This window comes from Oncorhynchus masou, chromosome 22, assembly GCF_036934945.1.
Source record: "Oncorhynchus masou masou isolate Uvic2021 chromosome 22, UVic_Omas_1.1, whole genome shotgun sequence".
NCBI lineage: Eukaryota > Metazoa > Chordata > Actinopteri > Salmoniformes > Salmonidae > Oncorhynchus > Oncorhynchus masou.
Genome location: NC_088233.1, coordinates 8021408 through 8034943, shown reverse-complemented (window position 1 = coordinate 8034943; position 13536 = coordinate 8021408). Strand labels below are relative to the sequence as shown.

The following is a 13536-nucleotide window of genomic DNA, read 5'->3' as shown; positions in this document are numbered from 1 at the left end:
CATCTGTTTGCTGGCAGAGAGTTGGCACTACGTGTGGCAGAGCTCCCTCATGCAACCTCTTGACATGCACCATGACCCAGTACTTACTGTCTGTGTTTCTGTCTGTGTTTCTGTCTGTGTTTCTGTCTGTGTTTCTGTCTGTGTTTCTGTCTGTCTGTCTGTCTGTCTGTCTGTCTGTCTGTCTGTGTTTCTGTCTGTCTGTCTGGCCAGCTCAATTGTAAAACTCCTGCTGTGATATCTGAGTAAATACAGCTTAGATGTCTTGTGGTGTTTGGTGATGTTTCATGGTGTTTGGTGATGTTTCATGGTGTTTTATCATGTTTCATGGTGTTTTATCATGTTTCATAGTGTTGTGTGGGGTTTGGTGATGTTTGGTGGTGTTTGCTGATGTTTCATGATGTTTGGTTACATTTAATGGTGTTTGATGATGTTTAGTGATGTTTCGTTATGTATCATGACATTTTGGAATGTTTCAAGATGTTTTGTGATGTTTTGTGATGGGTACAAAGAGTGTGGTTTGTTTAGATGTTACAGGTTATGTGTTCATGGTTCGTGTAGAGAAAAATGTTTAGTTAAAGATTCAAACAGTTTGTTAACGATTATGTGTTTGTTATTCATGTTATTCATGTTTTTCGTAGTTGGTATGTGCTTCTCCTCCTCGGCCTGAACTCACGCCAGACAGTTCTCAGTGGCTCAGCATATTAAAAATGAGAACATGCAGCACTTTGAAAACAGTAAGTGTGTGTGCGTGTGTGTGTGAGTGTGTGTGTGTGTGTGTACATGAATATGTGCACACGCCCATATGTGTGTTTTTAGAAGAATGTAAGTTTGGGGATTTCAGTTGGAAAGCCATCAGTATGCACCACAGTGGATGTCAAAACTTCAAAACAGCAAGCACAGCACAGCAGTACAGGACTTTCCACCACACACACACACACACACACACACACACACACACACACACACACACACACACACACACACACGCAACACACACACACGCAACACCCCCTCCGCCACAAACCGCATTCCCCCTCCTCCAGTTCTCTGCCAGAGGCACTTAGAGTTATGCCAGCCCTCTCTCCCTGGCCCTCCCTGGCACTCCCTGGCTCTCCCTGGCCCTCCCTGGCTCTCCCTGGTGCTCCCTGGCCCTCCCTGGCCCACCCTGGCTCACCCTGGCGCTCCCTGGCTCTCCCTGGCTCTCCCTGGTTCTACCTGGCCCTCACTGGCCCTCCCTGGCTCTCCCTGGCTCTCCCTGGCCCTCCCTGGCTCTCCCTAATGAGGACAGCCTAATGTGTGTTGCATAATTATCGTATTTCGTCGTCCTAACGTATCTGCCCAGCAGCTAGCTAAGCAGCTAGCTAACATCCACTGTCCACCAGCACTGTAGAAACTATTACACTCAACTGAACGACTCGATTAGCGTAGTGTCAGCTAGCTACATAGTTGTCTTCGCTGTCTTCGTATCCAAGATAATTGTGTAGTTTAGAGTGTGTAGACTTAGAGTGATTATCTTAATTTACCGAGGTTAGCTAGCCAGCTATTTGTCGTCCTTAACGTAGGAGATGCTGCTAGCTAGCTAGCCAACAGCTAGCCAACCTCTACCGAATTGAACTTCAACTAACCGGTCAACATTCCGCGTCGCTCCACAGGTAGTATCACATTTTCATTTCACTTCATTACAGTACAACGGTTTGATTTGTTTGATCGTAGCTAGCCAGCTACATAGCCGTCTTTGTATCTAAGACAATTGTGTAGTCTAGAGCGATGTTCTAGGTTAGCTGGCCAGCTATTGTCGTTCTTTTAACGTAGCTAGCCAGCTAGCCCCCGAATAGCAAGCAGCACTGTAGAAACTATTACAGTACAACGGTTTGATTTGTTTGATCGTAGCTAGCTAGCTACATAGCCGTCTTTGTATCTAAGACAATTGTGTAGCCTAGAGCGATTTTCTAGGTTAGCTAGCCAGCTATTGTCGTTCTTTTAAGGTAACGTAACGCAATCAACCTGCTAGCTAGCCAGCTAGCCCCCGAATAGCAGCACTGTAGAAACTATTACACTCGACGGAACGACTTGATTAGTGTAGTGTCAACATCGCAGCCACTACCAGCTAGCCTACTCCAGCAGTACTGTATCATTTCAATCATTTTAGTCAATAAGATTCTTGCTACGTAAGCTTAACTTTCTGAACATTCGAGACGTGTAGTCCACTTGTCATTCCAATCTCCTTTGCATTAGCGTAGCCTCTTCTGTAGCCTGTCAACTATGTGTCTATCTATCCCTGTTCTCTCCTCTCTGCACAGACCATACAAACGCTCCACACCGCGTGGCCGCGGCCACCCTAATCTGGTGGTCCCAGCGCGCACGACCCACGTGGAGTTCCAGGTCTCCGGTAGCCTCTGGAACTGCCGATCTGCGGCCAACAAGGCAGGGTTCATCTCAGCCTATGCCTCCCTCCAGTCCCTCGACTTCTTGGCACTGACGGAAACATGGATCACCACAGATAACACTGCTACTCCTACTGCTCTCTCTTCGTCCGCCCACGTGTTCTCGCACACCCGAGAGCTTCTGGTCAGCGGGGTGGTGGCACCGGGATCCTCATCTCTCCCAAGTGGTCATTCTCTCTCTCTCCCCTTACCCATCTGTCTATCGCCTCCTTTGAATTCCATGCTGTCACAGTTACCAGCCCTTTCAAGCTTAACATCCTTATCATTTATCGCCCTCCAGGTTCCCTCGGAGAGTTCATCAATGAGCTTGATGCCTTGATAAGCTCCTTTCCTGAGGACGGCTCACCTCTCACAGTCCTGGGCGACTTTAACCTCCCCACGTCTACCTTTGACTCATTCCTCTCTGCCTCCTTCTTTCCACTCCTCTCCTCTTTTGACCTCACCCTCTCACCTTCCCCCCTACTCACAAGGCAGGCAATACGCTCGACCTCATCTTTACTAGATGCTGTTCTTCCACTAACCTCATTGCAACTCCCCTCCAAGTCTCCGACCACTACCTTGTATCCTTTTCCCTCTCGCTCTCATCCAACACTTCCCACACTGCCCCTACTCAGATGGTATCGCGCCGTCCCAACCTTCGCTCTCTCTCCCCCGCTACTCTCTCCTCTTCCATCCTATCATCTCTTCCCTCTGCTCATACCTTCTCCAACCTATCTCCTGATTCTGCCTCCTCAACCCTCCTCTCTTCCCTTTCTGCATCCTTTGACTCTCTATGTCCCCTATCCTCCAGGCCGGCTCGGTCCTCCCCTCCCGCTCCGTGGCTCGATGACTCATTGCGAGCTCACAGAACAGAGCTCCGGGCAGCCGAGCGGAAATGGAGGAAAACTCGCCTCCCTGCGGACCTGGCATCCTTTCACTCCCTCCTCTCTACATTTTCCTCCTCTGTCTCTGCTGCTAAAGCCACTTTCTACCACTCTAAATTCCAAGCATCTGCCTCTAACCCTAGGAAGCTCTTTGCCACCTTCTCCTCCCTCCTGAATCCTCCTCCCCCTCCCCCCCCTCCTCCCTCTCTGCAGATGACTTCGTCAACCATTTTGAAAAGAAGGTCGACGACATCCGATCCTCGTTTGCTAAGTCAAACGACACCGCTGGTTCTGCTCACACTGCCCTACCCTGTGCTCTGACCTCTTTCTCCCCTCTCTCTCCAGATGAAATCTCGCTTCTTGTGACGGCCGGCCGCCCAACAACCTGCCCGCTTGACCCTATCCCCTCCTCTCTTCTCCAGACCATTTCCGGAGACCTTCTCCCTTACCTCACCTCGCTCATCAACTCATCCCTGACCGCTGGCTACGTCCCTTCCGTCTTCAAGAGAGCGAGAGTTGCACCCCTTCTGAAAAAACCTACACTCGATCCCTCCGATGTCAACAACTACAGACCAGTATCCCTTCTTTCTTTTCTCTCCAAAACTCTTGAACGTGCCGTCCTTGGCCAGCTCTCCCGCTATCTCTCTCAGAATGACCTTCTTGATCCAAATCAGTCAGGTTTCAAGACTAGTCATTCAACTGAGACTGCTCTTCTCTGTATCACGGAGGCGCTCCGCACTGCTAAAGCTAACTCTCTCTCCTCTGCTCTCATCCTTCTAGACCTATCGGCTGCCTTCGATACTGTGAACCATCAGATCCTCCTCTCCACCCTCTCCGAGTTGGGCATCTCCGGCGCGGCCCACGCTTGGATTGCGTCCTACCTGACAGGTCGCTCCTACCAGGTGGCGTGGCGAGAATCTGTCTCCTCGCCACGCGCTCTCACCACTGGTGTCCCCCAGGGCTCTGTTCTAGGCCCTCTCCTATTCTCGCTATACACCAAGTCACTTGGCTCTGTCATAACCTCACATGGTCTCTCCTATCATTGCTATGCAGACGACACACAATTAATCTTCTCCTTTCCCCCTTCTGATGACCAGGTGGCGAATCGCATCTCTGCATGTCTGGCAGACATATCAGTGTGGATGACGGATCACCACCTCAAGCTGAACCTCGGCAAGACGGAGCTGCTCTTCCTCCCGGGGAAGGACTGCCCGTTCCATGATCTCGCCATCACGGTTGACAACTCCATTGTGTCCTCCTCCCAGAGCGCTAAGAACCTTGGCGTGATCCTGGACAACACCCTGTCGTTCTCAACCAACATCATGGCGGTGGCCCGTTCCTGTAGGTTCATGCTCTACAACATCCGCAGAGTACGACCCTGCCTCACACAGGAAGCGGCGCAGGTCCTAATCCAGGCACTTGTCATCTCCCGTCTGGATTACTGCAACTCGCTGTTGGCTGGGCTCCCTGCCTGTGCCATTAAACCCCTACAACTCATCCAGAACGCCGCAGCCCGTCTGGTGTTCAACCTTCCCAAGTTCTCTCACGTCACCCCGCTCCTCCGCTCTCTCCACTGGCTTCCAGTTGAAGCTCGCATCCGCTACAAGACCATGGTGCTTGCCTACGGAGCTGTGAGGGGAACGGCACCGCAGTACCTCCAGGCTCTGATCAGGCCCTACACCCAAGCAAGGGCACTGCGTTCATCCACCTCTGGCCTGCTCGCCTCCCTACCATTGAGGAAGTACAGTTCCCGCTCAGCCCAGTCAAAACTGTTCGCTGCTCTGGCCCCCCAATGGTGGAACAAACTCCCTCACGACGCCAGGACAGCGGAGTCAATCACCACCTTCCGGAGACACCTGAAACCCCACCTCTTCAAGGAATACCTAGGATAGGATAAGTAATCCTTCTCACCCCCCCCCTTAATGATTTAGATGCACTATTGTAAAGTGGCTGTTCCACTGGATGTCAGAAGGTGAATTCACCAATTTGTAAGTCGCTCTGGATAAGAGCGTCTGCTAAATTACTTAAATGTAAATGTAATGTGTGTGTGTGTGTGTGTGTGTGTGTGTGTGTGTGTGTGTGTGTAAAGTAGCCATGATTGGACGTTGCACAATTTGTCTTAGTTTTACTTTTAACAAGGTTTTATTTCGTCAGTGCTTCATACAGAGGAGCTAAAACTATCATTCTGTCAGCTCTGAGACTGGTTTGATCACTCATGGAACAGGGAACAGTCGACCGACCACACACACACACACACACACACACACACACACACACACACACACACACACACACACACACACACACACACACACACACACACACACACACACACACACACACACACACACACCGTGGGGGTTGGGGGGCGTTAGGAGAGAGGGAATAGAGGGAGACCAAAGGGAAATAGAGGGGAAAGAGATAAGATATTTAATCCTTCAGATAAATGATCAACGTATCAACAGGGAGTCCTCCTGTCTGTAAATACACTGTCATCCCTCTCATCCCTCATATCCCTCATCCCTCTCATCCCTCACATCCCTCTCTTGTCTGCTTCTACACATCTCTTTCTCTCTCTTTCTGTCTCTGTCTCTCTCAATTAAATTCAAGGGGCTTTATTGGCATGGGAAACATATGTTAACTTTGCCAAATCCAGTAAAATAGATAATAAACAAAAAAGAAATAAAAGAAATGTACAGTAGACATTACACTCACAAAAGTTCCAAAAGAATAAAGACATTACAAATGTCATATTATGTATATATACATTGTTGTAAAGGATGTGCAAATAGTTTAGTACAAAGGGGAAAATAAATAATTGTGTTTGTTCTTCACTGGTTGCGCTTTTCTTGTGACAACAGGTCACATATATTGCTGCTGTGACGGCCCACTTTTGTATTTTACCTAATAGATATGGGAGTTTATCAAGATTGGATTTGTCTTTGAATTCTTTGTGGGTCTGTGTAATCTGAAGGAAATATGTGTCTCTAATATGGTCATACATTTGCCAGGAGGTTAGAAAGTGCAGCTCAGTTTCCACCTCATTTTATGGGCAGTGTGCACATAGCCTGTCTTCTCTTGAGAACCAGGTCTGCCTTCAGCGGCCTTCTCAATAGCAAGGCTATGCTCACTGAGTCTGTACATAGTCAAAGCTTTCCTTAAGTTTGGGGCAGTCACGGTGGCCAGGTATTCTGCCACTGTGTACTCTCTGTTCAGGGCCAAATCGTATTCTAGTTTGCTCTGTGTTTTTGTTAATCCTTTCCAGTGTGTCAAATCTCATGATTTGGTTGGGTCTAATTGTGTTGCTGTCCTGGGGCTCTGTGGGTTCTGTTTGTGAACAGAGCCCCAGGACCAGCTTGCTTGGGGGACTCTTCTCCAGGTTAATTTCTCTATAGGTGATGGATTTGTTCTGGAAGGTTTGGGAATCGCTTCCTATTTGATGATTGTAGAATTTAATATCTCTTTTCTGGAATGTGATATTTAGCGGGTATCGGCCTAATTCTGCTCTGCGTTATATGGTGTTTAACTAGACCCTCATGACAAATTGAGTCAAAAGCTTTTTTGAAATCAACAAATCTCTCTCACTCACGCGCTCCATCTCTCTCTCCATCTCTCTCTCTGCCTGCTTCTGAAAATCTGTCATGTTGACACAGCTGTTTAAATGAAAGAGAGAACGAGAAGGAGAACCCCCCTCCCCCCTCTAAGCACCAGACATATTTTTTTTTCCACAAGAAACTCTATGAAAATACAGTCTTTTCTTTGACGGTAAAAAGTTAAAAGCAGGGGAGTACTCTTGCTCATTAGCCAGACAATAAAACATGAACAAATGCGTGTAGCATTGTTAGGTAGGCCATAAGTCATGTTAGGGAGGGTTATAACAATGACGAATCACTGATTCAACAACATATTTCACACTATGACATCGCGGCGCTACAAGTGGTAACCAAAGTCAAAGATGCATTTCTTATTTTCCACCATCATTTGCTATCCTACAATGTGATTTTCTGGATTTTTCTGGATTTGTTTTCTTTTTCAAACAGGTGCCATTAATACAGGTAATGAGTGGAGGACAGAGGAGCCTCTTAAAGAAGAAGTTACAGGTCTGTGAGAGCCAGAAATCTTGCTTGTTTGTAGGTGACCAAATACTTATTTTCCATCATAATTTGCAAATAAATTCATTAAAAACCCTACAATGTGATTTTCTGCATTTTTTTTTCTCATTTTGTCTGTCATAGTTGAAGTGTACCTATGATGACAATTACAGGCCACTCTCATCTTTTTAAGTGGGAGAACTTGCACACTTGGTGGCTGACTAAATACTTTTTTTGACCCCACTGTATCTAATCAAGACATATTAGTTTTTACAAATGTAAAAATTTCACTTCGACATTACAGAGTATTTTGTATGGATTGTTGACCATGTAAATTTTATAAAGTTTAATTCCACTTGTAAAAAACAAAATGTGGAAAAAGTCAAGGGGTGTGAATACCTTCTGAAGGCTCTGTATAACAGTCAGGACCCTTCTCTCCTTAGGTAGAGTATGTTGGTCCCCCCCTTCTCAGACCCCTCCTCTCCCCCTCTTCCTTTCCCACCATGCATCTGTTCTCACCTTTGGTAAGGTATTGGTCCTCTCACCTGTCTTCTCAGACCCCTCCTCTCCCCCTCTTCCTTTCCCACCATGCATCTGTTCTCACCTTTGGTAAGGTATTGGTCCTTTCACCTGTCTTCTCAGACCCCTCCTCTCCCCCTCTTCCTTTCCCACCATGCATCTGTTCTCACCTTTGGTAAGGTATTGGTCCTCTCACATGTCTTCTCAGACCCCTCCTCTCCCCCTCTTCCTTTCCCACCATGCATCTGTTCTCACCTTTGGTAAGGTATTGGTCCTCTCACTTGTCTTCTCAGACCCCTCCTCTCCCCCTCTTCCTTTCCCACCATGCATCTGTTCTCACCTTTGGTAAGGTATTGGTCCTCTCACCTGTCTTCTCAGACCCCTCCTCTCCCCCTCTTCCTTTCCCACCATGCATCTGTTCTCACCTTTGGTAAGGTATTGGTCCTCTCACATGTCTTCTCAGACCCCTCCTCTCCCCCTCTTCCTTTCCCACCATGCATCTGTTCTCACCTTTGGTAAGGTATTGGTCCTCTCACCTGTCTTCTCAGACCTCTCCTCTCCCCCTCTTCCTTTCCCACCATGCATCTGTTCTCACCTTTGGTAAGGTATTGGTCCTCTCACCTGTCTTCTCAGACCCCTCCTCTCCCCCTCTTCCTTTCCCACCATGCATCTGTTCTCACCTTTGGTAGGGTATTGGTCCTCTCCCCTATCTTCTCAGATCCCTCCTCTGAGTCGGAGCAGATGTAGGCGTCTCCCAGGTTGACGCCCAGGGGAGCGAGGCGCGGACGGTGCAGGGGCTGGAAGAATTGTATATTTAATTTTATTTGACAGATTTAACATAGATTTAACATTATGTAGTGTTATCTAGTATTACGTATTATTACATAGGGTTATGTAGTACCATGTAGTGTTATGTAGTACTAGGTAGTATTATGTAGTGTTATGTAGTGTTATCTAGTATTACGTATTATTACATAGGGTTATGTAGTACCATGTAGTGTTATGTAGTACTAGGTAGTATTATGTAGTGTTATGTAGTATTATGTAGTGTTATGTAGTGTTATCTAGTATTACGTATTATTACATAGGGTTATGTAGTACCATGTAGTGTTATGTAGTACTAGGTAGTATTATGTAGTGTTATGTAGTGTTATCTAGTATTACGTATTATTACATAGGGTTATGTAGTACCATGTAGTGTTATGTAGTACTGGGTAGTATTATGTAGTGTTATGTAGTATTATGTAGTGTTATGTAGTATTATGTAGTATTATGTAGTGTTATGTAGTGGTATGTATATTATGATATTATATTATGTATTTGACCTATTTTACTGTTGTATTTCCTGTTTGGACCCCAGGAAGAGGAGTTGCTGCCTTGGCAGCGGCTAATTGGGGATCCCAATAAATACTACTACAATGATACACAATACATACAGTATATTGCAAGTTACACATACAGTACCAGTCAAACATTTGGACACACCTACTCATTCGAGGGTTTTTCTTTATCTTTACTATTTTCTACATTGTATAATAATAGTGAAGACATCAAAAATATGAAATAACACGTGGCATCATGTAGAAACCAAAAAAGTGTTAAACAAATCTAAATATATTTTAGATTTTAGATTCTTGAAAGTAGCCACCCTTTACCTTGGTGACAGCTTTGCACACTTTTGGCGTTCTCTCAACCAGCTTCATGAGGAATGCTTTTCCAACAGTCCTGAAGGAGTTGATGAACACTTGTTGGCTGCTTTTCCTTCACTCTGCGGTCCAACTCATCCCAAACTATCTCAACTGGGATGAGGTTGGGTGATTGTGGATCATGTTAATCTACCCATCGTGTCCGATTTCAAAAGTGCCTTACAGCGAAAGCACAACATATGATTATGATAGATCAACTCCAAGTCAAAAGATACAAGTATTACACATGGAACTTTAGATAAACCTCTCCTTAATGCAACCGCTGTGTCAGATTTCAAAAAACTTTACGGAAAAAGCATAATCTGAGAACGTGGCTCAGAGCCCAATCCAGCCAGAGAAATATCCACCATTTTGGAGTCAACAGAAGTTAGAAATAACACTATATATATTAACTTACCTTTGATGATCTTCATCAGAAGGCACTCCCAGGAATCCCAGTTCAACTGATTTGTTCCATAAAGTTCCACAAAGTCCATAATTTCTGTCCAAATAGCCACTTGTTGTTAGCGTGTTCGGCCCAGTAATCCATCTTCATGAGGCGCCAGCACTTCGTCCAGACAAAAACTAGAAAAGTTCCATTACAGGTCGTAGAAACAAGTCAAACGATGTATGGAATCAATCTTTAGGATGTTTTTAACATAAAACATCAATAATGTTCCAACCGGAGTATTCTTATGTCTGAAGAAAAGCGCTGGAACGAGAGGTAACTCTGTCGGGAGCGCGCGTCACGAGCCTGAGACACTCTGCCAGACCACTGACTCAAACAGGTCTCATGAGCCCCTCCTTTACAGCAGAAGCCTGAAACAAGTTTCTAAAGAAGGTTGACATCTATTGGAAGCCGTAGGAAGTGCAACTTGACTCCATAGAAACTGTGTACTCGGTAGGCCAAGCTTTGAAAAACTACAAACCTCAGATTTCCCACTTCCTGGTTGGATTTTTCTCAGGTTTCGGCCTGCCATATGAGTTCTGTTATACTCACAGACATCATTCAAACAGTTTTAAAAACTTCAGAGTGTTTCCTATCCAATACTAATAATAATATGCATATATTAGCATCTGGGACAGTGTAGGAGGCAGTTCACTCTGGGCACGCTATTCATCCAAAAGTGAAAATGCTACCTCCTATCCCAAAAGTGACTACCTCATGAAGCTGGTTGAGAGAACGCCAAGAGTGTGCAAAGCTGTCAAGACAAAGGGTGGCTACTTTGAAGAATCTCAAATATAAATTACACTTTGATTTGTTTAACAGTTTTTTGGTTACTACATGATTCCATATGTTTTATTTCATAGTTTTGATGTCTTCACTATTTTTTTACAATGTAATGGAATGAGAAGGTGTGTCCAACCTTTTGACCGGTACTGTATATATTGCACACTGCCCTTACACATTCTGTCAGTGGCGTAGAAGCAGTTGCAAAGAGTTCAGCTCTTACCTGGAAGTTGAGCTGAGTGGTGAGCAGGCTGCTGACGGCACGGAGGGAGGTGAAGGTGTTGGGGGGCAGCGAGGGGTCCGCCAGCAGGTCTGAGATCAGACCGTGGGCCTCACCCATCACAGCTATATCCACCACCACACTGGTGCCCAAAGACTGCAGATGGGGAAGAGAGGGAGAGGAGGAAGAGGGAGAGGGGGAAGAGAGGGAGAGGGGGAAAATAGGGAGATGGGGAAGAGTAAGGAGAGGGGGAAGAGTAAGGAGAGGGGGAGAGAGGGAGAGGGGATGAGAGGGAGAGGGGAGAGAGAGAGAGGATGAAGTTAAAAGAGAGGGAGAAGAGAGGGAGAGGGGATGAGAGGGAGAGGGGGGAGAGAGAGAGAGGGTGAAGTTAAAGGAGAGGGGGAAGAGAGGGAGAGGGGATGAGAGGGAGAGGGGGGAGAGAGAGAGAGAGAGGGGTGAAGTTAAAGGAGAGGGAGAAGAGAGGGAGAGGGGAGGGAGAGAGAGAGAGAGGGTGAAGTTAAAGGAGAGGGGAAGAGAGGGAGAGGGGATGAGAGGGAGAGGGGGGAGAGGGGGGGAGAGAGAGAGAGAGAGGGTGAAATTAAAGGAGAGGGGGAGAGAGGGAGAGGGGATGAGAGGGAGAGGGGGTAGAGAGAGAGAGAGAGGGTGAAGTTAAAGGAGAGGGGGAAGAGAGGGAGAGGGGGAGAGAGAGAGGGTGAAGTTAAAGGAGAGGGAGAAGGGAGGGAGAGGGAGAGAGAGGATGAGAGGGAGAGGGGAGAGAGTGGATGAGAGGGAGAGGGGAGAGAGAGAGAGAGAGAGGGGGGGGTGAAGTTAAAGGAGAAGGGGAAGAGAGGGAGAGGGGATGAGAGGGAGAGGGGGAGAGAGAGAGGGGGGATGAGAGGGAGGGGGGGAGAGGGTGAAGTTAAAGGAGAGGGGAAGAGAGGGAGAGGGGATGAGAGGGAGAGGGGGAGAGAGAGAGGGTGAAGTTAAAGGAGAGGGGGAAGAGAGGGAGAGGTGATGAGAGGGAGTGGGGAGAGAGAGGGGGGGGAAGAGAGGGAGAGGGGATGAGAGGGGATGAGAGGGAGTGGGGGAGAGAGAGAGGGTGAAGATAAAGGAGATGGGGAAGAGAGTGAGAGGGGATGAGAGGGAGAGGGGGAGAGGGGATGAGAAGGGAGAGGGGATGAGAGGGGGAGAGAGGGGTGAAGTTAAAGGAGAGGGGGATGAGAGGGAGAGGGGGAGAGAGAGAGGGGGGATGAGAGGGAGGGGGAGAGGGTGAAGTTAAAGGAGAGGGGGAAGAGAGGGAGAGGGGATGAGAGGGAGAGGGGGGAGAGAGAGAGGGTGAAGTTAAAGGAGAGGGGGAAGAGAGGGAGAGGTGATGAGAGGGAGTGGGGAGAGAGAGAGGGGGGGAAGAGAGGGAGAGGGGATGAGAGGGGATGAGAGGGAGTGGGGGAGAGAGAGAGGGTGAAGATAAAGGAGATGGGGAAGAGAGTGAGAGGGGATGAGAGGGAGAGGGGGAGAGGGGATGAGAAGGGAGAGGGGATGAGAGGGGGGGAGAGAGGGTGAAGTTAAAGGAGAGGGGGATGAGAGGGAGAGGGGATGAGAGGGAGAGGGGGAAGAGTGAGAGAGAGAGGGTGAACTTAAAGGAGAGGGGGAAGAGAGGGAGAGGGAATGAGAGGGAGAGGGGAGAGAGAGAGAGGGGATGAGAGGGAGAGGGGAGAGAGAGAGTGGATGAGAGGGAGAGTGGGGAGAGAAAAAGAGGGTGAAGTTAAAGGAGAGGGTGAAGAGAGGGAGGATGAGAGGGAGAGGGGAGAGAGAGAAGGGATGAGAGGGAGAGGGGAGAGAGAGAGGGGATGAGAGGGAGAGGGGAGAGAGAGAGGGGATGAGAGGGAGAGGGAGAGAGAGAGAGGGGGAAGAGAGGGAGGGGGAAGAGAGGGAGGGGGGATGAGAGGGAGAGGGGATGAGAGGGAGAGTTGGGAGAGATGAAGATTTGGGAGAGATGGAGAGGGGATGAGAGGGAGAGGGGATGAGAGGGAGAGGGGGAAGAGAGGGAGAGGGGGAAGAGAGGGAGAGGAGGAAGAGAGGGAGAGGGGATGAGAGGGAGAGGGGGGAGAGGGAGAGGGGATGAGAGGGAGAGTTGGGAGAGATGAAGAGTTGGGAGAGATGGAGAGGGGATGAGAGGGAGAGGGGATGAGAGGGAGAGGGGGAAGAGAGGGAGAGGGGGAAGAGAGGGAGAGGAGGAAGAGAGGGAGAGGGGATGAGAGGGAGAGGGGGGAGAGAGAGAGAGGGTGAAGTTAAAGGAGAGGGGGAAGAGAGGGAGAGGGGATGAGAGGGAGAGGGGGAGAGAGAGAGGGGAAGAGAGAGAGGGGGATGAGAAGGGATGAGAGGGAGAGGGGGAGAGAGAGAGGGGGGAAGAATTGAGAGGGGATGAGAGGGGATGAGAGGGAGTGGGGGAGAGAGAGAGAGGGGGGGAGAGAGGGAGAGGGAAT

The 13536-nt window shown here is 48.2% G+C and overlaps 1 protein-coding gene across 1 annotated transcript in view; it reads right to left on the bottom strand.

Annotated features, from left to right (window-relative positions):
- LOC135508953 (cGMP-inhibited 3',5'-cyclic phosphodiesterase 3A-like) overlaps positions 1 to 13536 on the bottom strand; it is a 247376-nt gene that overhangs the window by 39707 nt on the left and 194133 nt on the right. The window contains exons 3-4 of the mRNA XM_064929192.1: positions 11057 to 11209; positions 8598 to 8714 (exon numbers count right to left, since the gene is read on the bottom strand). Of these exons, the coding sequence (XP_064785264.1) occupies positions 8598 to 8714; positions 11057 to 11209 (270 nt within the window). The remainder of the gene's footprint in view (positions 1 to 8597; positions 8715 to 11056; positions 11210 to 13536) is intronic.